The sequence below is a fragment of the Papaver somniferum genome, chromosome 3 (assembly GCF_003573695.1).
Source record: "Papaver somniferum cultivar HN1 chromosome 3, ASM357369v1, whole genome shotgun sequence".
NCBI lineage: Eukaryota > Viridiplantae > Streptophyta > Magnoliopsida > Ranunculales > Papaveraceae > Papaver > Papaver somniferum.
This window is the reverse complement of record NC_039360.1, coordinates 107,102,343-107,129,214: the sequence shown is the minus strand read 5'-3', so window position 1 is coordinate 107,129,214 and position 26,872 is coordinate 107,102,343. Positions and strand designations below refer to the sequence as shown.

The 26,872-nt window shown below is 35.8% G+C and overlaps 1 protein-coding gene and 1 long non-coding RNA gene across 2 annotated transcripts; both read left to right on the top strand.

Annotated features, from left to right (window-relative positions):
* Positions 1-4,088: 4,088 nt before the first annotated feature.
* On the top strand, positions 4,089-7,944 carry LOC113357035. Its single transcript, XR_003363374.1, has 2 exons — positions 4,089-4,281; positions 7,004-7,944. It is a non-coding gene; the product is annotated as an uncharacterized LOC113357035 (long non-coding RNA).
* Positions 7,945-12,733: 4,789 nt separating this feature from the next.
* Positions 12,734-15,040, top strand: LOC113357034 (putative DNA-3-methyladenine glycosylase YfjP). Its single transcript, XM_026600287.1, has 2 exons — positions 12,734-13,901; positions 14,650-15,040. Exons 1-2 carry the CDS (start codon positions 12,817-12,819, stop codon positions 14,672-14,674), a joined length of 1,110 nt encoding a protein of 369 aa, XP_026456072.1. The 5' UTR covers positions 12,734-12,816; the 3' UTR covers positions 14,675-15,040.
* The last annotated feature ends 11,832 nt before the right edge of the window (positions 15,041-26,872 follow it).

The following is a 26,872-nucleotide window of genomic DNA, read 5'->3' as shown; positions in this document are numbered from 1 at the left end:
AAATATCTTTGATTTGAATGAGGATAAAATGAAATGGGAAAGAATCAACATATGTCGACACCTTGGTCTTGCAACTTCACCACTCTTGGTGTCTGATTGAGAAATAAGGAAAGTCAAGATATTCGTCTGGAACTGCATGCATTAGCTTTTATACATGGGAATTTTGGGGTCAGCCCAATGCACGTGAAATGGTAATATCTTACCATTCTTGGAAGATTATGATTGGTACGTGGTTAGGATGATGACAACATCTAGTGTCCGTTTTGTAACCCATAAGAAGAATTTTTGAGAAGCATACAATGGGGGCTGGCGTGCGGCTGCGGCCGTAAACAGAGAATACTAGGGTTTGGAGTTTCTTTTTCTCCGAATCCGTTTTTGCTTAGCTAGTTCGATTTGAATATATTTATGACTTTTGAGAAATCCATGTCTAGCTAGAGCATGTTAGGTTTTAGGTAGAAACCAATTTCATTATGTAAACTCTACATTTATATGCTTAATAATGATTTGATTGATTAGTAGTTTTTCTTCATATAGCTTGGGATTTAATTGCTCATGTGATTTTCTTGATTAACTATGCTTTTTCAATTGATATGACGTGCTTGGGTTAAGTTCTTTGACGTAATATACTTTAGGATTGATAGGTAATTCTTTAGAATCACTACCCATGAAGCGAAGAAAACTATAGCGGAGAAACGATATTTAAAAATGCATGGAATATATTTTTAAAGATTAGTAGAGTTTGCATAATTAATTGGTGGAAACCGAAAATCCTAATAACCCATTCCCATTTTGTTTATCGTTAAAATTATCAATTATTTCATTTTGCTCCAAATTTCTAAAAATCGTTGAAACATTATTGAATTTGATTAGCTAGTTTAAGGTATTAGTTAGTAGATTATTTCACACTCCTCGTGGGAACGACCTGTACTTTCCATTGTTCTACTAGTTAGACACTGTGCACTTGCAGTATATTATTGTAGGTTTCCCAACCTATCATCTGTGTTCCCCACGACTCTTAGGTAAGTTAAGTAAGGCGATAATTCATCCGTCGACAATATTATTTAGTAGGGTGGTAATTCATCCGTTTAAATATTATTATAACTATTTCATTAGTAGGACGGCAATTCATCCGTTATAATATTATGCTTATTAATATAGTAGGGCGGTAACTCATCCGTTTGAATATTACAGTAGTAGGGCGGTAATTCATCCGTTATGATATTATATATACTATTTTATTTGAGGGAAATCACTCGTGTGCTTATCATACTTGTTTGACTAACTTTCTGATCTTGATGGTAATATTCTGAATCATAGTTTGTATGGGCACTCTGTTTGGATGATGTTATTATTATTGGTTAGGATTGTTCTCGCGTCGTCTTCTCCAATGAGTGTGGCGAGGTTAGGATAACACTTGTTTTCTTGTTGTATGATTTTGCTGAATGCTTAGATTCATTACTCTTCTTTTCAATTTCTGTTCTTAGAACTGTGAATCATGTTAGTGATTACTTGGAAGTTATATGTTTCTTTGGGCACCCCTTTGGGATGATGTGCTCACTCGTTCCCACTTCAGTTTTCAGTAATCAGAAGAAAATGTGCTCTCAGAGATAAACGTTTCGTAGCTTAAAGCTTTTATCGTATTAAAGATGTTGCATGTCTATTGTATATGTATATTTTTTTGGTAATCTGTAAAACAACACATTACTATATTCATATCACTCGAGACATCTTCATTTATATGATATCAGAGTGTAAGGGTTTGCCCTTGGGATTAGCTTATGTAATTGAGATTCTTAAGATCATTAATCTAGATTTTAAGCTTCAATTAGTTTGTAATCCTATTAGGTAAGCAGGTTTAGTACTTGGGGCGTCACAACTTGGTACCAGAGCTCACTATTAGATCTTACATGGGAAAGTGCTAGATAATTCTTAGTGCCAGATAGATAACTAGATTAGTTTAGAACTGGATTAGACTGTGAGATAAATCTTAATCACTAAAAGCTAACAATAACTAAAAGATTTGGTTGATTGATTGATTTGTTTGTTTTCCTATGTGAATGTTTTATGAAGTAAAAATTGTAAGATAAACCAATTACTTTATGTCGTGCAAGGAGATTAGAGAATAATTAGTCTAAAATTATGAAACACATAGATTATCTGACACTAGAAAAATAACGTGGTTAGTATATTTGATAAATCCCATATTTATTTAGAAACTCATTGAATACCTTTAGCATTTGTGTAGGGTCATCAATTTATTGAAATGGAAAATTATTAATGCATATCTACCGTGGAATTTTATAAATTAAATTAATGACATATTAGAAAATTATATATGTTCAGTGAATAAACCAGATAGATAATATAAGACTTATTAGGTTAAGAGTTAAGAACGTGCGGATATATATTGCATAAAACTAAAAGGACTAAATTTTTTAAGTAATCTTATACCCGAATTATTTTTACACTAATAAACAATTTAAAAGAAAATATTTTTGTAAATTAATTACTAACTATTGATAGGGAAGAAATAATTTACGGGAACATATTTATAATGGTGATAAAATATTTACATGTGTGTGAAATAACAAACCATTACAGTGATAATAATAATAGCACTAGTTTATAAAATAAAATAAAAATAAAAAAATAACTAAATAAAATAAAATAAAAATATTTTATTGTTTAGTAGTGATATTGAATCTACCTTGTATCATAATTAGTTAGTCCACAAAATTGTAATTTATAAGATTATTACACTTCACATATTATTTGGTTAGGATATAGTTTCACTCGACATTAATTAAAATTTTATTGAAAACACATTAGTAATGGCTAACTATTAAAAGAACATACACATGAAGAAATAATAATCGTGTTTGGATGCCTAGTACAATATTAGACCTGAACGAAAATAAATTTGAATATTAATAGGATACTTTACCGTGATAGACTAATCTAAAGATTATTAGGATACACTAAAATTTTATGCAGACTCAAACTGAAATAATATTAAATTACCAACGCTAGTATTTAACAAGCTATATATATAGTGTGCAGACTCGGTATGAATAAATAAAATCAAGTACATCAATCCTTACGGGAATGTAGGTTCATATTTAGAAAATTAAGATTGAGCGTACCAATTGGACTATCAACAAAACCAATAAAGATAATAGTAAAGATACTGAGAATAGTGACACAACTGATAATAGTATTTCAATAATTATGTTAATTGCAAATTTAAAAAAAAAAGATAATCTTTAGAATATTTATATGTTAGATTACAATAAGGTTAAAATATCAAATATTATAGATTTACGTGAAATAAAATTTGGAATAGTTATATGGATAAATATATAACAAATATGGAACTACATCATATTAATAAATTATTAAATATTAGTCTATAAATTTTAGCGCGGAGAATTTAGACATATTTATCTATTAGAATCAAATTTGTCATCACGAGCTTAGAGACAATCTTATTATGAAATAGAAAAAATTAGTCTTTTGAACCTAGAGCTACAAATTATATATTTTAGTTGTAGAAAACCATATAGGTTTGTGTTTTATTTCTTGTTGTTGTGAACTCATTTGAAATGAGTTAGTTTTCGCGCGTTTGTAAGTATGAACAATACTTGCATTTAGTCGAGAGATAGTAATTCTCTATAAGGTGAGGAGTTTTTGAAGACCAGAAGGACAGTTAGATTTTCGAGAACGAAAATGGTATAAGGTGGGGAGAATGTAAAGGCCCTCAAGCACGTCAACGCTACTAGACCAGTCAAGAGACGAATTAACCACTAATAACTTGATTAATAAGAGATGAACCTTAATTAATAGAAATTAATATAACAACGATTTAAGTGCAAAAGTAGTATCACTAGATATATCTCGAAAAGTTATGCGAAATAGACTACTCGAACGTGTCATTAGGATACCGGATGAAGAAGATATCTTTGAATTAGTGCAAGGGTAAAATATCTTAGACCGACCTGGATGCCCATATCATTTTGGTGGGTGCCTTTATCATTTTATCTTTGGCCTTATAATCAGACGTGCCGAAGAGAAATTCATTTCTCTTTTCTATCTTTTCTCTCCGTTCTTCTTTCTTCTTCTTCTTCTTCTGTTCTTTCTTCTTTTTCTTTCAATTGATTTCAAGTCGCAGAAGTGATCTTAAGTTAATGTGAATGTTCTATTGAAGATGTTTAGATGATCAAGGAGATGTAGTTTCTGTTAATTGTGAACAAGGAGTTGGTGTTGATGAAGAATCGATGAAAGGTAGGGTTTCTGTTTAATTGATTTCTTTATGAAATTGAGAGCGTTTTGGTGTTTTAATTCTTGGGTTTGTTGTTAATTAAGTTAGACACGATTGTGTAAGGTTTAATTCCAGTTTCATAGTGAGTTAGGGTTTGTTTGTTCCTCCCTAAATCTATCAGAAATTAGAGCCCATGTGAATTAGGGTGTTTGAATCGGAATCAGCAGATGGAGATGATGGATTGGTTGGTGGGGATTGAAGTTGGGTGTTGATTTAGGGTTTTACAATGAAGAGTTAGAAATCAGGGTTTGCGTTTATAATTGAGGATCAATTGAATGGTGATGGAAAGAAGAAGAATTGGTGATTTGGATTTGATTAATGGTGATATTTAATTACAGAATTGAAGGGATTGCAATTCAAGGGTGGTCTGAGTTGAATTGAGGTTGTGTTGTGGTTCAAGTTATAGATATTACAGGTACGGTGGTGTTGGTGGTGTTGATTAATGCAGTGAGAGTTGTGGTTGAGGTTAGATGAATGAACTAGGAGATTTCTGAGTTGTTTTGAGTTGTGATAATGCTAATAAATGTGATGGTTATGAACTAGTGCTGGTGATATGCAGTAGCAGTTGAGATGGAGATGGTATATGAAATACAGGTTAAGGGAATTAGAAGAATTAGTGTTATAAATGCAGTGAAGAGGTACGAGATACTTAGAGTTGAAGCTGAGCTGATAAGTTAGTGATGGTGTTGTTGCTGTCATGAAGATATGTTGTTGCAGTCATGAAGATATGTTGTTGCTGGTGTGGAGACAGTTATGAGAGTAATGTTAATGTTGTTCAGTTGCTGGTAGAAGTTAAATAGCTTTTGGTATTGTGTTTAGATGATTGGTTGCTGGTGGAGTTTGGTTATTGTATTCATGGATTGGAGGTGGTGATGGAATTGTTGTGTTGATGAAATTGATTACGACAGTAGTGGAGATTCAAATTGATTGTGTAGGGTTGTCTAAGTTGAAAATAAACGAATGGATGTGAAGAATATGTTACCTGGAGTTACAATTTGTGTAGATTGTGATTTGGTTGATAGTTACAAAAGGGTTACCGAGTTGTAATGAACTGGACAATAGAATTAGTGTTAGTGAAGTTGTTTTGAGTGATTCTTTTGCTCTTAGGTTTGCGAAACTCAGTTAGCAGGTGTTCTTAGTGTCAATCTGTTTTTGAAGCGATTCTTGTATTTATTGCATCTTTTAGTCTTGGCAGGTTAAGTGTCGCACCTTGTTGTGCATTAGTATTCTTTGGCTTGAGCATTGGCTCTGGCCTGTGCAAGGCTTTGGCCTTGAGCTTTTCAGCTTAGTCAGAACCTGACTGACCTAGCTTACCCTGACATATCTGAATGAGTTGAATCATTTTGACTCACCGAGTTACACATATTGACTTGAGTTGACTCAGTTGACCGATTTAGACTTTGTCTTGTATGACTAGTTGACTTGGCCTTGGATGTTGACCGTTAATTGACCTTTTGACCATATGTGACCGTTAGTTGACCCAGTTGGACCTGACCTTGTGTTATTGAGCCGAGCTTAATGGAGTTGGGCTTAGGCCTAGTTTTCCTATTTTGATTGTTTGAACCTTTATGGTCTGAATTAACCTTTAGTTCCTTCTACAAAGTTGCAGATACTCTTTAGGCTTACCAAATGGACTATAGATTCTACCTAGTGGAATTAGTAAGCCTTTGTTATGCTAAAGATAGATAATGAAATGAAGTAGAACCATAAATGTGCTTAGAACCATTAGATAGTTTACTTAGCCTATGACTAGAGAATTATATGAGATTATGATATGAGTCTTTTGGCTAATTCTTTAGAGTGCTTGTGTGATTAACAGTTAATCTTTAATAACAACGATCGATCTAAAGAATGAACCAGTAGATTATAAATTTAAGGTAGGCGTGGCTTGTCATCAAAACAGGTGGGAACTCTGTAACCTTCCTGTAATCATTAAGCTTTCTTTTATCTGCGAGCATGATGAGTCCTTACTATTTGAGTGCAGGATAGCGTATATTGATGTTCTATTTCCTGTGTCTTGGGTATGACGTATATGTTGCATCTGTATGTACGGTGTTGCTATGATGTGTTGTGTTGATATGCATTGTGAGATTTCCCTGCGAGGAGTGTCTGTGTTCCTCACGGCTCTTAGCTAAGTTAAGTAAGGCGGTAATTCATCCGTCGACAATACTATTTAGTAGGGCGGTAATTCATCTGTTTAAATATTATTATAACTATTTCATTAGTAGGGCGGTAATTCATCCATTATAATATTATGCTTATTAATATAGTAGGACGGTAACTCATCCGTTTGAATATTACAGTAGTAGGGCGGTAATTCATCTGTTATGATATTATATATACTATTTTATTTGAGGGAAATCACTCGTGTGCTTATCATACTTGTTTGACTAACTTTCTGATCTTGATGGTAATATTCTGAATCATAGTTTGTATGGGCACTCTGTGTGGATGATGTTATTATTATTGGTTAGGGTTTTCCTCGCGTCGTCTTCTCCAATGAGTGTGGCGAGGTTAGGATAACACTTGTTTTCTTGTTGCATGATTTTGCTGAATGCTTAGATTCATTACTCTTCTTTTCAATTTCTGTTCTTAGAACTGTGAATCATGTTAGTGATTACTTGGAAGTTATATGTTTTTTTGGTCACCCCTTTGGGATGATGTGCTCACTCGTTCCCACTTCAGTTTTCAGTAATCAGGAGAAAAGGTGCGCTCGGAGATAACCGTTTCGTAGCTTAAAGCTTTTATCGTATTAAAGATGTTGCATGTCTTTCGTATATGTATATTTTTTTGGTAATCTGTAAAACAACACATTATTATATTCATATCACTCGAGAGATCTTCATTTATATGATATCAGAGTGTAAGGGTTTACCCTTGGGATTAGCTTATGTAATTGAGATTCTTAAGATCATTAATCTAGATTTTAAGCTTCAATTAGTTTGTAATCCTATTAGCTAAGCAGGTTTAGTACTTGGGGCGTCACAAGGGATATCGTTGGCGAAGGATAATTTTGGTAATAACGTGAGAGGAGGCTGCCGGCGCTGGCAAGTTGATGTTTCTGAAATTTTTGACGGGAGATGTTGGCGCTGACAGGTTGATGGATGTTGGCGCTAGCACCGGAGAGGTATCCCGGTATGGGAAGGAAAGCGACAAGGATAGCGCTGATGCTGGAAGCTCTAGAAGGTGAAGGCAGGTTGCTGGTGTCGTGACTATTAGAGCGTTGCTCAGTCGAACTCACAAGTTATGCTATCTCAACCTTGTTGTCAATGTTATATGAGCATAACTATATCTTGATTTCGAGGTTACTAAGTTAAGTCTCGGACTAGGTATATAAGTTGGTACTTGAGTATCATACATCCCCCCTCTAAGACTGAAGATCGGCGAAGAAATTTGGAGAACTTCATCAAAAAGGTATGTAGAGACTAGACCATTCTATTTACTCACAAGCTTACCATTCTATCTAATTGAGACTATATCGTATTACTTCTAGTAGATTTATTGCAAAGAATAAACTTCGAGTCAAACGCTTGTCTTGTTAAGCATCCTGAAATGTGATTCAAGCAATAGATGGATGTTCATTGGTCCTTAGCAATATTAGTTGGAAATAATTTTTTGTTCAGGAATTAATATTGTGGATCATTTGAAAATTGCTCAAGTAGTAATTTTACCATTTGGGAAGGTTTCAAACATCAAAGAAAGAAATTCAGAACTTCTATAATTTCGACTCGGAGTAGGTTGTCAAACCATATCACAGACCATAGATATATGAGTTTCTAGAATACATGAAGGTTTGTGAACCGTTTCCCAAATTTTAAGTTCAGAAAAGGACAGTTCACCAACCCGGTTCACGGACCGTGGTAATCTGAAATTGGTGTAAGACCAGAAGTTGGCGAACTCATTTGACGAACCATAGCGCCCGGAGCTCACGAGTCATTAACGGTTGGCGAACCCGGTTCACAAAACGTTGCTCTCGAACTCATGAACTGTCCAACGGTTCACAAACCGTTTCACCAACGATCCTCGTGGATTTTTAGCAGATGCTCAAAGACTTATCTTTTAAACATGCATGTTTATCATTGCCATGACTCTCATAAACACCTCTAAGACATCTATAACCACTAAAACACTTTATGTATGTACATTAAGATTAAATTCTTAAGTGTTTAAATGAACACGATATTGCTTACTAGTTCGAAAGGTATATTTTTCAAGAACTATCATTATACACGGTTCACGTACCCGGACCACTGTGTATATTGTTGTATGTGATTTTGAGACAAACTTATCACCGGTTAATTGAACCCTGATTAGAGATTAACCTAAACAAATAGAGTGTTTTCTAATATCAAGTTATCTTAGTTTGAATCCTAAACAACCATCAATCCTGAACATCAATTAATAGAGAGACTCATTCAACCGGGAAATTTGATTCCTGACATTTTGTGTCCTACTTGATTGCTAGAATTATCCTATATTGACTTAGGTTTTCAATGAGAAACATAATTAGGTCAACGACTTAAAGACTTAACTTGGGGGATTCGTGGAGCCAGGTTCGAATATCTTTACCTTTATAATTCGTGTATCATGATCTTGCTTTTTTGTTATCGAGGTTATCTTAATCTCTTTCAGGCAAGATAGATAGAAATCACAAAATTTTCTTCGTCTCAGACTTTGTGATTCTTCAAGATATATATCCGAAAACTATTCTTAATTGATTAGTTCAAGATTTCTTGAGAGGTGGTTAAGAATTCGGGCTTTTTAGCTATTGAGTGTAAGTGTTCCGGATTTGTGAGGTTTGCTAGCTTTGTCTATTGCAAACCGATTTCTAAGCTTTGAATCTTTGATATAAATGGAAATCAAATAGGCTTATCTGTTAGAGAAAAGTTGGTATCAAAAGTCTTCATTTAGGTTGAAGCAACTCTTAGGATGTAAAGGATGCTAACTAAGAGAATCAACTGCGTAGAGCCTTGCGAGGTTCAAGAGACGTAAGGAGAGCGACTGTAACTGAATCTTCTGGAGGGTGGATATGGTATCAACTACATTCCAGTTCGAAGTCTGATAGTAGGCTAGTGTCTGTAACAGCTTAATGGAGTTTGGTGCTCAAATCTGGACTAAGTCCCGGTTTTTTTTTCCACTACGGTTTCCTCATTAACAAAAATTCTGGTGTATTATGTTTTTCCTTTTCCACATTATATTATTCATCTTTATAATAGGATTTGCACAAGTAGTACGTATTCCATTCTAGTAGATTTGTCCATATAATTAAGATCGATTATGAGACTTATTTCTTGTAGATTTTGTATCTTGAAAGATGGATAACAAGTTTCATACTTGGGAGAAGTCAGATCTAAATATATTGGATACAACTAGATTGTTGTTGCATATTTATTTTTCAGATCGTCTAAGTACTCTTCTTAACAATCAAGTTTACGAACTTCATTGTCTAAACTTTCTGATTGAGAAGAGATACAAATTTAACATGTATATAGATATTTTCACGGATCATTAAATTGGTTTACTTGCAATTGTATTAGGTTTTTTCCATACATGTTTTCGAGAAAAAAAGTTGGAGGTGCACTTGGTACCCTCTCTTTTTCAATTGGTATTAGAGCAGGCAAACACCTTCAGACCTAACAGTATGTGTTTGTGGTGATCTGAGTTATAAAAAAGAGTGCAAACTCAATTAACGTACCACCAACCGTCGATGGCAGAAATTATTTATGGTGGAAAATAACTATGAGTTATAAACAAATGAAATATCTGAAAAAATATTAATGAAAGCGTCAAAGCAACAACAAGAATTCGAATGGGCGAAATAAACATCACCTCAGGTCCTTTATGGAGATCCACCGACCAGTATCCCAATAATTAGTCGCAGCACAACTTCAGTCTCAGTGGACTGTCCCTAAACAGACAGAGATTGGATCAAAATCAACACAAATGGAGATGCAAGAGGTCACCCTTGCTTTGTGCTAACATGTTTCATATGAAGCGATTTAGAAGCGAGACCGGCGATGGATCTTGCGCCGCCTTTGGGAATAACCACTTCTTTAATGACAGAGATTTATGCCACGTTAATGGCACTCAAAATCGCATTTAAACAACAATGGACAAGAGTTCTCTTTGAAACAAACTCGAAAAATCTTATGTGTTTCGTAAAGTCTTCCGCAGACCCACCATGGTATTTGTCAGAAATGATTACCAAAATAAAACAAAGAATGACCAAAATTCATGTGCTATTGAACACAACTATTTTTCTAAGAAACCAGACGGCAAACAATCTATGAAACTATGTGACATACGGAAACCAGACATGAAGTCGTTTAACAATATGTGGACCAGGCAATCCCACCTTTTATTAGCTGAATTGTGTTAAACGACTCTATAAGAGTACCGTACTAAACGACTCTATGAGAGTACCAAATAATAATGTTCTACTTTTGATCCATGCTTCAAAAAAAAAAAAACACACACACTAGATTGGTACACCTCATGAACTACGTGATGTACTAATAATCTGTATAACAAAAATATCTTTTTTTTTATTGAAGGAATAAGGAGCATGAAAGCCCCAAATTTATTGATAATAAAGTATAATTACATAATATTCAATTACATCCATAAATCCAAATGCATTACTAGTACAATAATTTTGAACCGAAAGAAATCGAGGATAAAATTTTGTACCAAATATATGTAAATCGACGGGAGAATTGAAATCTTCTAATGGTTTATCACCATTTTGTTGGATACTCTCCGAGAAGATATGATACTTCCATAAAAGAAGTAGTATGCCCAAATTCAATATCGAATTCTGTAATCTCTGATCATCATGTCCATAAATGGTTGAGTAAAAGATTAAACGAAATCGAAGGCCCTCCAGGAAGTATAAAAAATCTTAATGGCATATACTTGCCATACTATGAGAATTGAAATATATAATACAAACATACTAATCATTGCTACAATGCAATTTTATCTACCCGAATTTTAATAAAATCAAAATTCGGGTAGAAATGAGAAATAAAATTTTGGAAGAAATAGATATGGAAGATGAAAATATACCTAAATAATGGGGGAATATATTTGTCGTATAACAAACAGGGGAAGGATCCTTTGACATGGTTAGAATGACATTATCATGACATTTTAGCTCTATTTTTTCTAAAAAATCTATACGACGATAAATTCGAAGCTAAGATTTTGGTGAAATGTTCCTCTTATAAAATTATACATTCCTACAAAAAATGAGAGTATTCCGAAATACGAAACTTCATCGTCCACAAATTTTAATTTGAACCGTTAATCTTCAACTGTTGATATTCAAAATAGTAGATGGTGGTCTTATACATTTCAGAATGCTCTCATTTTTGGATGGAGTGTAGAGATTTATAAAAAGAACATATCACCAAAAATAAACTTCAAATTCACTACCATTTGGGTTTCTTAGAAAAAATGGCGCTAAAATGTCAAGATTATGTCACTAACCATGTCAAAGGATCCTACCCCTAACAAAAATATCTTAACCATATGATATCCTGGATTGGTACACCCTATGTATTTTGGAACACCCCATAGCAATCAATCTTGGTGTTTGCTGTGGAAGAGTTAGGGCTGTTCATGGTCGGTTTTGGTTCGGTTTCTAACTAAACCAAAACCGAAACCAATACTATTGGTTTCTAAAAATCTAAACCAAACCAATCCATTAACCATTGGTTTGGTTTCCAAATGGTTCCAGTTGGTTTCGGTTTGTCCCAGTGGTTTTTGGTTAACCAATAATTATGTCAAACCAAAAAAAAAAAACACAAATCTACAGATAAAAAAATCGTAGTTGCCGATAGTATTGGTTTACACAAATTTACAGACAAAAAAATACAAAAAATATCAAGAATAGTTAAAGCTTACTCTAATTCTAGAGATCAAAAGAAGATATATAATATATCTTAATTTAGTTATTGACAAATAAAAAAGAAGGAAGACGGGAAGAAAAAAGTCGAGTAACAGCGGCTGTAGTTGGGGGTGGAGAAGGGAGGCGACTGAGAAAAGGAGAAAGAGAAAGAGGGAGAGTATCATAATGAAATATTAAATTTAGGGTTTCTATTTATCCTCTAAATCAATGGGTAGAATGAATCTAATACTTGTAAATTAAAGGTAGAAACTAAGTTTAAAAATTAATCGGTTTTTCTAATGGTTTTTGGTTCGGTTTTAGAGGTCAAACCAAACCAAAACCAACACTATCGGTTTTCCACTTTCTACACCGTAACCAATCCATTAATAAATGCTTCGGTTTGGTTTCTTCCTAATTGGTCTGGTTTGGTCCGGTTCCAGCGAAAAACCGAAACCATGTTCAGCCCTAAGAAGAGTATCATTTTTAATTTTACTACCCCACTCAAATACAGTCGAATCCTCTTTTTCTTTTTCTGGTTTTGCTTTCTCCATTAACGAACACACTTCCTAAGAAAAAGAGAAATAGTAAAAAAGAAGAAGAAGAAGTGATGAAACTAAGATCATCATTGGGGGAACAAACCAACCACAAGCATCAACCCTTTGAATCTCACTGTCCCCTTGACTCCACCTCAATTACGATCTCACCAACACCACCACCACCATTATCACCAAAATCGGAAGAAACTTCTCAAACCCAAACATCAACTACATCAAAAATCCCATTCAGACCGAGAAAAATCAGAAAATTAGAGAAACCCGAGAATACCTCAGATTCCTCTAATTCCAAACCCTTTCAAGAAAACAACAGCAGAATAAAAACCCAAAAAATCCCTATTCAGCAAATTCGTGCTTTACCTCCTAGAATTGTTACAAAAACATTGTCAGGTGAAGGGGAAATCGAATGCGCTATTCGTCATTTAAAAGCATCTGATCCAATTTTATCTCGTGTAATTGATTGTTATGATCGACCGGTTTTTAGTTCTTTTGATCGACCATTTCTTGCTTTAACTAAAAGTATTCTTTATCAACAACTTGCTCTTAAAGCTGGTACGTCAATTTATACAAGATTTATATCATTGTGTGGTGGTGAATCAAGTGTTGTACCTGAATCCGTTCTTGCAATAAATCCTCAACAACTTCGTCAAATTGGGGTTTCTGCTCGAAAAGCTAGTTATCTTCATGATTTAGCTAATAAATATAAAAATGGGATTCTTTCGGACTCGTCCATTGTAGATATGGATGATAAATCTTTATTTACAATGCTTACCATGGTTAAAGGAATTGGTTCTTGGTCTGTTCATATGTTCATGATGAATTCTCTTCATAGACCTGATGTTTTACCAATGGGAGATTTAGGTGTTCGAAAGGGAGTTCAGTTACTTTATGGATTAGAAGAATTACCTCGTCCGTCGCAAATGGAGCAACTCTGTGAGAAATGGAGACCTTATCGGACCGTTGCTTCAATGTATATGTGGCGGTTAGTTGATACAAAGAGTCTGCCTTCAGTTACTAAAACAACATTGAGTGTTGCAGTAGTCGGTGCTCCTAATCAGCAGAAGCAGCAGCAAGAACAACAACAGCAACCACAGGCATTGCAGCTTATTGATCCAATCAGTGGCATTGCTAACCTCGGGTGAATTTCTCCTTCTAATGCATTTTATGCACTCTTGTTAGCAATCTTGTTGGTATATAGTTAAGGAGTTCTATTAAGTATGAATCTTGAAACTGCTGAATGCTGATACTTGAACTTGTATAGTGTAATAATGTGGTGTTCTTGAAGTAAACTTATTTTCCTTATCTTGTTATTGAATGCGGGTTTTGTTGCAATCTTATGGGGTATTTGCTAGAAATATGCACATAGGAGGTCACCTAGAAAGATATATTGTGTAATCTTTGCTGTGTGCAAGTAGACTAATCACCTACACACCACAGTTAACACTATTAAGGGCAAGTTTACATCAAGTGTCTTTCAGATGTCGGACATCAATGCCCGAAGCCGAGCATTGGTGTCTTCATAGGGGACATTTCTAGACAATGGAGTGTCCATGTTATGTAGCTATAAAACCTATGTCCTGAATCACCTTGTAACCATGTCTTGTTGATGAAGCTCACAAGCTGCAATCTGGAGTGACTTCTTATAACTGTGGTACCGATCAAGCTGACTGTTAAAGAATTGTTAATAGATGCTTTGAGACAGTGATATTTTTGGTTATTTTCACTCTAATACTTTGTCTGTTATCTTGTGAGGAGATCTGTCTATTTTTCATCTAAAGTACTCTTTCGAGTTGTTTGAGAAGCCCTTTCCACAGTCAACTGAGAGTATTTGATAATCAACTTACCAAATATCTATTTACTTTATTATCTCCTGTTATGTGTTTTAGAGTTTGCGCCTGGGGTGAGCCATGATCAGAAAAGAAAATGAAGATGGTGTATATATATGTGTATAATTTTATTTTGCATAGTGAAGGATAACTTTGAGGAGGAGGGTTTCCATGCAGTTTCAGAGAGGAACCATTCTTCACAAGATATTCCAAAGTAAACATGGACATTTGCATGGTTAAAGGCATTATTACTGGTCTTTCCTCTTGTAATCTGTTTGTGGGTTATCAGATTGTCACGGATATTTAGTTTCACTTGAAGAGACGAAGTGCTAAATTGCTTAGATGTTGTTGGGTCAAACCTTTTTTTTTGTTTCTTATTTTTTCTGCTTCTTATTAGCCAGATTATCAATGACTATTGTCTATATGCTCTCTTTCCAATGAATGAAATATATAGCTCCGTATAAGATTGTGCTTCCTATTAGATTTTACACCATGCAACACTAAAAAACATCATATCTTTTATTAGTCTCTTATCAAATGCTACCTTAATTTTTTAAGTCGTCTTGCGGAAAATTTGCCTTACTGTCATGGCATGAGAAGCTTTCACAAGTAAAACAAACTCAGAGAAGTACGATGAAATTTTGTTTCATGGCTATCATGTTAAGAGAGCTTTTCCCCAATTACCCAAAGTGCAGCGCAAATGTTCAAAGTCTGGAACAGATACGATGGATTTTTATTTATTTTTCTTCCGTAGTTTCATGCATTTTGGGGAGTTTGATGATGAAGATGCAACAAAACTGGATGTAGATGACAAAATGTAGCATTTACAAGATATTGACAGATGTACGGGTCTTACGAGCTAGAGCGTTGAGAGAACCTAGGTAGAGGTTAGGTGAACAGTCTTTAGTACGTGCAAGACTTAAAGAAAGTCATACTTTTATAATCACGACATGAAGATGAAGACTAAACCACGTGAACGACCGGAGCCCATAATAAAGACATATACTAGAGGTCAGAACCAAGAGCTCACTACATGGAATAAGAGCTACGTGACAAGGGAGAACTAACTAGGTCAGAGAGATTAATTGAGAAGGAAATAATGTTCGAGTGGATAATGATGTCATCTCAAGCTAAACCACGTGCGATGTACACAACTTGGACTGATCAATAAAAAAAATACTTTTTAGTGATTCCCTCTCTCCTAATTCCTTCTAAACTGACAATCTGATTGATGGAGGACACCTTGATTATCCCCTAACAAGTGTGAACCGAGAATCACCTTAAAATGTCGTAGATTGATCGGAATCGGTGATCAGCTAATTGGATCATCAGATCATAACTCTGCATAGGTGCGTATACGAAGTCTATACTCCCAGGATATGAAATATGCATCTTCATTATATGCTAGTTAAACAGAGAAAATATATGTGTTCCTGTGGTTCTCTTTTGCAGGTGGGGTTTTGGAACATCCTTTCTGGATGATGAGAACTCTCCATTCTGACAGTCAGTATACTTTCTGCTCCGTTTTTATTATAAAATCAACTGTGCCAAACTCATCTGGATTTTCTACAAATATATGAATCTTGTGATTGACTCGGGCTTCCTTTTGTTCCATCTAATTTATGGTGGTTACAGGAAAATTTCTTTAATATAATATTTCGCTAAAATAATAAAAGCGGTAATATTATTGATAACGAGAAGGTACAAAGTATACCACCAACTTTTTTGTTTGTACCTATGAGACAAAACCTAATACAATTTCAAGCAGACCAATTTAATGATCCTTGAACGATATGTATATACGGTTTATCTTTCTTGTACAATCAGTAGGTTAGATCAAAATCCGTGAACCTGATTGTGTACAAGAATTCTTGAACGATCTCAAAAATTAATATCCAAGAACAACCTAGCTAATATGTACCAAAATAGTTATGAACCGAATTCCTACGAGAACAAATCTTGTAATACATAGTTCAAGATACGAATTCTCGAAAACAAGTATTTAGGTTATATACAGTTTTACAACTAAAATAGTCTAGGTTGATTATCGAATCACTTTCTTTTACTTTAATCATATCAACACAAATATAATGCGGATGTAAAAAGTAAAGCAGATATAGATAAATTTTGTTCATCGAGAAAACTGCACCTGTAGAAAAACCCCTGGACCTCGTCCTGTTTGAACACCACACTGTATTAAGATGGTACATACACTAGCCTACTAGAATGTAGTTGAGACCGAATTTACCCTCCAAGAAATTTAGCTGCAATCATGTTCCTTACGTCTCTTGAACCTCGCTAGATTATGCGCACCTGATTTCCTTAGCTGATTTCCTTTAAAACTTAAGAGTTGCTTCAACCTCAGTGAAGATTTTTTGACATTTTGCTTTCAAAAAACACCGGTTTGATTTCCTTTTAGACGTGAATTAAGGTTTTGCAAATCTTGTGTTTGTTTCAAACAACTATCAGGTAAGATATCAAAACAAACTTGTAGATAGGGTTTACAATCTTCAAAACTTGAAGAGATACCTAATTATTCTACAACAAGAACAACTATAATAAATCTAGAGGTATCTTGTTAAAACTTCTTAAGGAACTTAAGAGACACCTGATATGAAGTTTTCTTTCTAATCCAGGTTTTGACCAACTAGTTTCAGTATATGATCGTAGATTTAAATCTATCAAATCTAAGGTTTATGATCAACAATCCTTGAATGGACTTATATCAGAAGAGAAGGACCTATGAGTAGACAAGGATTATTGAAATAATCTAGATTACAAGTTGCCTAACTATCAAAGAAGATTATTACAAAGTTGTGCTTTGTGATCCCCAAACAAAGTCTTATTGTCTCACTCTTGTTCACGAAGAACAAAACTAGTGGAAAACAACCTTATGAAGCACACACAAATTTTCCAAAGGGTAATTCGTGTAGCTTACACGACTCCTTTATTTATTATGAATGGTTGCTTGAATCCTAAGCAGGTTCGTGAACTATTTTCTTTTTTCAAGACTCTCCTTATTTTGTGAGTCTTTCCTAAATTAGAATTCTTGCATAAATAATTACTTAGCATAAATTGTATTTTTTGTAAATAAATTACAATAACTTAGGAAGGAATTTAAAACATCACACATACTTTAATATGGCAATAAATTGTGTGTGAAGGAATAGCCATCTTTCCTAGAAGAGGAAACATCAGAAACTTGACTAAAAAAAGGCAACTACTCACATTTTTGCGCTCAAATCCTTAAACTGTTACAAACAGTTCGTGGATTGTTTCCTATTCACGAACTCCACTATATAATAAGTGTTGCTTTAATAAATCACTCATAACTTCAAATATCCTCTAGTCTATAGACAAACGTGTATTTACCGTCATCATAATTTCTCCATAAAGTGAGCACTTATTTCGATATATTAGAAATGTAGAATTAAACAAGAGTTCCATATGTAATTGGTCATCACATACCTTTGTTGATGAAATCCTCGTTGATGTCTTCGTTTGATCTTCAGTCTTCAATCTTCGGGGTTACTCAGTGATGTCTGATACTCAACTACCAACTTGTATACCTAGTCCGAGACTTGACTTTAGTATACTAGAAAACAAGATATAGTTTTGTTCAACTAACATTGACAACAAGCTTGAGATAACAAAACTGGCGAGTTCGACCGAGCAATGCTCTAACTTGAGGTCAAACCTAATTATTGTTTACTTTATTTATTTAAACTTGACCAGAATAGTAATAAGAAGAAGAAAATCAACACTTGGTTAAAAATTTGTGTGTTCTCCCTGTCTTCGTCACTTAAGCAAGCATAGAATGCAGAATCCATGGGAACTACCATGTAATCTGCTAACAAGGAGCATGTGATTGTATTCAAAAGATATGATCATGTTGTTAATTCATAATAACGGGTAGCCATCTCAGCTGGTCATCCCCGTTCCACAAAGATTTGATGCGCTCCAGGAGGTCCCAGGTTCGAGTCCCCGATGACGCAATATTGCAGAATTGGACATGGAAGGTAAAGTTAGCTTGCCCCCCTTGCGACATAATCGACCCCCCTATCCGCTTCGGTTCCCTTGGCTGGTTCATCATGAGGCTCGCTCGTAGGCTAGCATGACAACCTGTTAAACTAATGTAGTAGTGCGTTGTTGGATCTCAGTTTGTTGGGCTCTCAGTGATTTAGTAAAGAATAAGGTTGACAAGACAGTGCAACTCATGGAGTCCGTCAAGCAATTACATGATCCGCAAAGTGAGTTGTTATTATTACGAAGTTGTGCAGGTGTTTCGAAGCTTTGTTTTAACTTGAGAACTACTAACCTTGAAGCTCTTCATCGGGTTATTCCTTCCTATGATCAACCCTTTTTACAGTTCTTGCGTCACATAGTTACAGGTGATGGTGCAGGTTTTGGATCTCTTCAGCAACGTATTGCTACGCTACCAATGAAAGATGGGGGCCTCGGTGTCCTTACGATGGCAGATACAAGCAATTTTTGTTATCTTGCTTCTTGTTTTCAAACAAGAAGTCTGCAGGAGTTTATTCTTGGGATTCCACCTGAGTCATACCCAAGCCTTGGTTTTCAACATGCTTTGTCACAATTCATGCAGGTTTGTGGAATGTCTTCTTTCAACATCAACTCTATTGCCACTCGTCCCATGAAATCCTTGGCAATGCAGTACTTTGAAGTTGTTAAGAATGACATTCCTTACAAGTTCTCTATGACAGATCGTGACACTATCCTCTGGAAAAGCAACATGCTCGATCATGCTCAGGATTATCTCAAAGCTATACCAATAAGTGGGCTTAATCAAACTCTGGGTCCTCGGCAGTTCAGGGCAGTTCTCTGTTACAGACTTGGTATACCTATTTTTGAAAATGTTGATGTTTGCGCTTGTTGTTAAAGGAACATGGATGCCTTCGGTGATCATGCACTTCATTGTGCAAGTGAGGTGGACGTAAAGTTTAGACATGATTTTGTTAAGGATGTTGTTTCAGATATTTTTTACAAGGCCGGAGTTGCAGCTAGAAAAGAGGTCAATCTTGGACTCTCATCGGATGATGGAAAGGATTTGAAGCCCGCCGACATTCTTGTCTATAATTGGGTTTATGGGAAAGATTTTTGTTTTGATGTTACGGGAGTGTCACCTTTTTCCGATATTAGTGGTCGGGTTTTCGTTCCGGGGGTCGCCATTTCTAATGCTATTTCACGCAAGAGGGAGAAATATTTGGATAAGGTGTCTACTCATGGGTATGGTTTTGGCGTCCTTTCCTTCTCCACTTTAGGCGAACTTAGTGAAGACATGGTGATTCTCTTGAAGAGGTTGAGAAATTGTATAGCTAATTACGACCTCAATTACAAAATAGGTAATTCTCTTTTTTATAGATTAGGAATTTCAATTCAAAAAGGTGTAGGGGCTCAACTTGTAGCTAGGTTACCCTCTATCGACATTGTACCTTGTATTTGATTCTTTTGTTAATAAAAGCCTTCGCAGCGCCTTTTTTTTCAATAATAAATAACAATAATAATAATTAGGAGAGAGAATGGTGATTTTGGGGCGAAAATTCAGGCGACTGAAAGACGAAATTGTTTTCTCTTCTTCACTGTACATTATTATTACATCACCTGTAATCGAGGATGCTTTTCTGCCATGGTTTTCATCTCTCAGAGAATTTTCATTGGCAGTTAGGGCAATTACAGACAGTTACGTTTTCTAGGTTTTTTTAACATGCCAAGAACTCGTTCTTCTTCATCTCCAACCCCTTGAATTCATCCTACAACAGATAGGGATGCAAACTACCAGTCATCATCATCCAGTCCTCCTCCGTCATCTCAAAACCAATCTTCTTCAACATATCAAGGCGATTATTTCTGTTGTCCCTTCAAATTTTTTGATAGGTGTCATGATGGTGTTGGAGGACGAGGCTTTGCTAGAAGTTCTTTTTACAGGCATTTAAATGACAGGCACTGTGCAACTGATGAGGCCAAAGAAACCTGTAGGGACAATATAAGTAATATTTTCGATGTTTTTGTTTCTTGGGAGAGAGTATTAACCCAACTACAAATGTGGCTCTGCACCCAATGCATGAATCCGCATGCCTGGAAGAGACCTTGTCGTCTTCACGCTGGAGACATTACAGCAGGCACATTCAATGGCTTAGGGGATGATTTCCTTATTCACGGTACTGAAAGACCACAACTCAGTCCCCCTTTATCAGATAATGCAGAAATTGTTGATGATATATCCATAAGTCTCTCTTTGGACTTACTAAACCAGATCGTCTTAGACAGATTCCAATAGTAGCATGTATTCCACCAACCTTCAGATTGAATTTTTCTTGTATTCTAAAGGACACACTTGACAAGGTAATACAATGCCCTGGTGATTTATCAGTATGGATACGTTTGCTTTTATTTCCTATATGCACTCTCAATATGTATACCCCGATATGTACTTTTGAGGAACGATCCGACACTAGAAAGACGTTACAAATTGCTTCCATCAATCAGGATCTTGCAAAGTGGAGTGAACCAAATGGCAGTTTGGTTATCGCTCATAAGTTGTTCGAGAAATCCAACCCAACTGCTACAGTTAAGCAACGTAAGGAGAAGAAACAGGAATCTGCCAATTTGCATCCCTGCAGAAAGAAATTGAGTTACTGACAATACACGGATGCGATTTGTGTCCTTTCCTCTAATGGGATAGCACCTTCCAATGACATCACCCTGGCTGTCTTACAGCAAAACATCCCAACTGCAAATCCTCCAGCTTTGCCTCTAGAACCCGTTGTTGCTCCTGCAACTTATGTTAACACAACTGCTGTGTTGACTGCTCTGAAAAGCTTCCCTAAAGGAACGTCATGTGACAAAGATGGAATACGAGCACAACACATATTGGATGCCATAAGTGGACCTGCTGTTGCAGAAGAAATTTTAATTTCCATCACCAAAGTTGTTAACTTGTAGCTTGATGGTCAATGTATTTCAGCTTTGAGTGAATTTGTAGCGAGTGGACCCTTGAACCCCTAACTTAAACTAGGTGGTGGTATAAGACCCGGCGCAGTGGGCACAATCCGGAGGCGATTGGTTTCATAGTTAACTTCGACTTCAGTTGGAAAGAAGATGGAAGAATATCTAGGAGCCTACCAAATTTGGGGTTGGTTCCTTGTAGGGGAGAAGGCATGTTGCACTTGGTCAATCGATTGTTGGAATACAAAGGCCACCAGAAGAACATGTCAATGTTGTTAATCGACTTCACCAATGTGTTCAATCTGGTTGACAGAGCTACAATCATCAGGGAAGTGAGCCACCAGTGCTCTGCCATCTCCAAATGGGTTGAGTTCTGCTACATCAGACCTGCAAGGCTATATTACAACAATTTCACTCTATTTTATACCCAGGGTGTGCAACAAAGAGACCTCTTGGTCCCTTTACTATTTTCTTTGGCATTGCACCTACTGGTTAAGAACATTGCCTCGCAGTGCACTTTGGATTTAAACTCATGGTACTTAGATGATGACACTATAGTTGGTGACACTTTGGAAGTATTCTAAGGCTCTGCAAATTATACAAGTTGATGGAAATCTTGGGGGACTACATTTTAATGTCAGCAAAACTAAAAAAAACTGGCCTACACCAGGCCCTCGTAGTTTCACAATTAATATGGACTTATCTACTATAAATGAATTCGTACTACTTATATTATTCCTATTATAAAGATAAACGTTATAATGCGGAAAAGAAAAATACACAAGACACCCGAAGTTTCGTTAACGAAGAAACCACAACTGTTGAAAAATCCGTGGAGCTCGTCCATTTGAACACCAAACTGTATTAAGCCGCTACAGACACTGGCCTAGTATCAGTCTTCGGACTGGAATACATTTGAGACTGAATTCACCCTCCAATAAATTCATCTTCGGTCGTTCTCCTTACGTCTCTTGAAACTCGCAAGGCTCTACATAATTGATTACCTTAGATGACGTCCTTTACAGCCTAAGAGTTGCTTCAGCCTAAGTGAAGACTTTTGATGCCAATCTTCCTCTAAAAGATAAGACTATTTGATTTCCATTTAGATCAATTAAATCTAGGCTTGAAAATTTATTTATAATAGAAAAAGCTAGCAAACCTCACAAATCCAGAACGCTTATACTCAATTAGCTGAGAAGCCTGCATTCTTAACTGTCTCTCAAGAACAATCGTGAAATAATCAATTAAGAATAGTTTTCAGATGTCTTTCTTGAGGAATCACAAAGTATGAGACGAAAAGAACTTCACGATTTCTATCTATCCCGTTCTTGAAAGAGATTACTAAAACCTCGATTTCCATTTCATTTATACTGTTTGGATTTCTAACCAATTTCATAGAATACGTGTGTTGATGCTGGATTTTTTATGAAGGTTATATTCGTAAAGTCACCTGGGAAATTATGCATCTCCGATCAATATCATAATTATAAAAAATTCATGTCTCCACCTTCCACAAGTGAAGTAAATTGCAGTTCTGTAACTCCATTAAAGTAATAATATATGTCGGCGATATTAGGGTTTCTGAGACAGAGCTTTTAATATTCTGTATATTCCATGATAAAGCTGAAAGGCTCAGTGTCTCTTTTGAATTTAGAACTCATCTTTAATGTCCGACCCAGATTAATACTCAGAACTAATATGATGTTGATTACATCATATATGAATCAATTAAATGCTCCTAGACATATTGCATGCTAGTATAGAGAGACTAATTAATTAATTCTAGCTGCAGTATTCATCGGCTGAATTCCCAGAAAACAATACACTAATTAAACCCTAATGGTCACTTACTCAGGATCCATGGATTTTCTCAGCTGAATTCAATGGAGCAGTAATGAATATTTATCTTTAGGGCATATGGGCCACCCCCGAATATGCCCCGAGTAAAGGCACAAGCGCATTTAGTAATAATGCTCAAATGAGAATCCAAAAATATGGAGAAAAAGGATATGGAAGTTTGATCAAAGAAAGAAAAGGAAGAGAGACAAAATAATAAAAAAATAATAAAAAACAGGAAACCGTGGAGTGGGGCTCACACGGCCGGCCGGCTAGCCGTGCACCGGTTTTGGCCGGTCTCCCACCTTTTTTTTTATAATTTTTATATTATTATAATATTGTTTTATTGTTATTAGGGTTTTCTCTTTCAAGGACTTCCTCTTTCTATCAAAACTCCCTACTTACATATCTTTCCAAATACAACTCCATGGACGATATGGTTAGCAAAGCAAGGGTCCCTCAACCATCCTCTTCTTTTTGACAAGTTCTTCTTTTTATAAGAAATACAATCATCTAACTTACTAACATTAAAATAAGAGACATAGTCGGAACCTTTACCCGAGGTAGTAGAATGCTTGGAGGAATTTGATAGTCGATTGATAAGATCTTTGTATCTTTTGATAATCAGATCCAAGTTGGTTTGCGTAGCTCCGTTATTAGTTGTTTCCCTTAAGTTCTTTTTCACTTTCTGAGTATCTTTACAAACCCATATTTTTGAAGGATCCTTTGATGCATTCTTTAAACTATTTGAGTTAACACTACCTTTACGGGTCCATATATCAGAAGAACAAGCTGAACTGATTTTCCTGGAATATGATTTACCAGGGTGTGTCTTAAAACCAATTGATTCAGACATACGAATCTCAGTCACACCTTTAAGAATTAAATCTAATGTGTGTTGAAGACGACAAAACTGGTTGTCCTCCAATCTAAGCTTGCACTTCCTTCGAACATGTCCTTTAGTGTTACAGAAGTAACACACTTTCTGATTTTCGGAAAGGCCAGATGGAGTAGATTTAACGCATTTGTTTTTCGAAGATTTTTTTCCTTTTTAGAGATACAGTTGTAGATGGGGAAAAACAATTTGCTGGTTTTTAAGGAATTGAAGAGACGAACGTGTTGCCGACACTCCTAAACCGAGCAAACTGTTCAACCTCACACAGATGCACTGCAAAGGGAGTGCTTAGATTCGAGAGATCAATCTGTAGGACTCCGGCCTAAACCAAGTCAATGGACGTTCCAGAGTCAATTCGGTCGCAAAGAGGGAGATGGGTTGATCTTTTGGAGGGAAGATGAGAATCGTGTGGGATCAATGAGGATCAAGGATTGTGGATGTGTTGAAAGTTTCTGCAAGTTTTATGTGAACTGTTGAGTTCAAAGTAAGTTCTGGTCGATTGATGGAATTTCTGAGAGTGATGACTCGAAAAATTCTGTGTAGACGGATGTTGTCGCGAAAAATGAATGTCCCCTTTTGTCCTCGATTTAGGACTTATTTATACTGCCAGAGTAATGAACATATTGATCCCTGTAAGTGTGACAGTTTCTTGAGTGAAAGAGTGGGAAAGTGGGGAATCGTGGTGAAACCAATTCCAGGTCGTGCAGAGACTTGGTTAACCGTCCACACACTACTTTTCTAACTCCTTCCACCGTTTGCACGACTTACTCACATTTCTCATCGTGGATGAATCCACGTGCCGTAGGCCACCAGACCAAAACCCTAATTGATATCCCCCATGTGACGTGATTGAGGTCTCACGAATCGTGGAGTCTGCATGACAGACGTGTATTTTATTAGTCATTTGTTGACTGATTAGACAATGAGTCTAGGTTTTGTTGAATTGAGCATGATTGATGAATGCTCAGTGATTCATGGATCGAACATGTCTGTTGAGACGTATAGTTCTTTGAATGATATTGACATTGCGCGTATTAGCAAAGATTGTAAATTCGACGACTGAGCATCGATTCAATGAATTACTAAATATTGATAGTTGGATCAATATTCAAGCAACTGAGCAAGTATTGCTTAATTCGACAGATCACTGAATATTGATAGTTGGATCAATATTCGAGAAACTGATCAAGTATTGCTAAATTCGACAAATCACTGAATGTTGATAGTTGGATCAATATTCGAGCAACTGAGCAAGAATTGCTCAATTCGACGAATCACTGAATATTGATAGTTGGATCAATATTCGAGCAACTGAGCAAGTATTGCTAAATTCGACAAATCACTGAATATTGATAGTTGGATCAATATTCGAGCAACAGAGCAAGTATTGCTCAATTCGACGAATTAATGATAAATTACTGAATATTGATAGTTGGATCAATATTCTAGCAACTGAGCAAGTATTGCTCGATTCGACGAATCAATAACTATCAATATTCGAGCAACTGACAAGTATTGCTCAATTCGACGGATTATTTATTGGTAACGTGACCCAATATTGGTAGATTACCGAATATTATATAATTAATCCAGATGTTGATTGTTTGATCAATATAAATTTATTAGTGTTTGAACTTGCTCAGAATGATGATTTTGGGAAGCGTTTGTTCAAAACCTTAATTTTTGATCAATTGTTCGTCAATTGATGAATTACTGAAACTAGGCCAGTAGGGAGGGACCGACCACATGGGATGATGGATGTCCATATGGCGATTGAGTGCTCGAGTGAGCGTGCACCAGGATCCTTTGTTGACCGGTTGGTGAAAGAATGATGGTTAAATGTCGGTTTCATCATTTATTAAAATAGTGCTCAATTGAGCATTAGGTGAAAAAACCAAATTATGGAAAAGTGAGGGACCGACCAAGAGGGCATGAAAACGGCCCTTGGTGGTCGTGGGACCAATGGATGGTCGTTCGAGCAAATTCCAAGTTGGTTAGAAAGAGTTTGGACCCAATATGAGCAATTGAGCAAATTAGGTCAAAATTATAAGTTACTGTGGGACCGGCTCCTTGCAAGCCTTAGGGACGGCCTTGGTCGGTCAAGGAAGCATGCCCTGTCACCATAATGTCCGTGTCTCAGTCGTGAGACTTTCGGTATTTTCTGATATGCGTTTGAGCAATATTTTGAATTTTCAGAAGAGTTCGATCTTTGACTGAAATCTTGATTTTGCTCGAATGAGCAAGTAGAACTTTGCTCGTTTGATCAAATTTTGGAAAATATTAAAATAATGATATTTTAATATTTGGCGTGAGTAGCCTAGTCCGTCATGTAACCATTTGACTTTTTGGCTTTTTCATGGTTTGAGCAATATTTGAGAAAATATGAAGAAACCATAATTTTTGCTCAAACTGAGGAGTTTCATGAGATGAGGGAAATAATAATTATGAAAGATTATGGATTGTAAGGTGTGGGACCGTCCACGGCTAGGTAGCCCGGTCCCGCGACATCTTTTCCCATTTTATTATTTTTCATGAAACCGTGAAAATATGGAGAAACCATGAGTTTTGCTCAAACAAGGTAAGTTG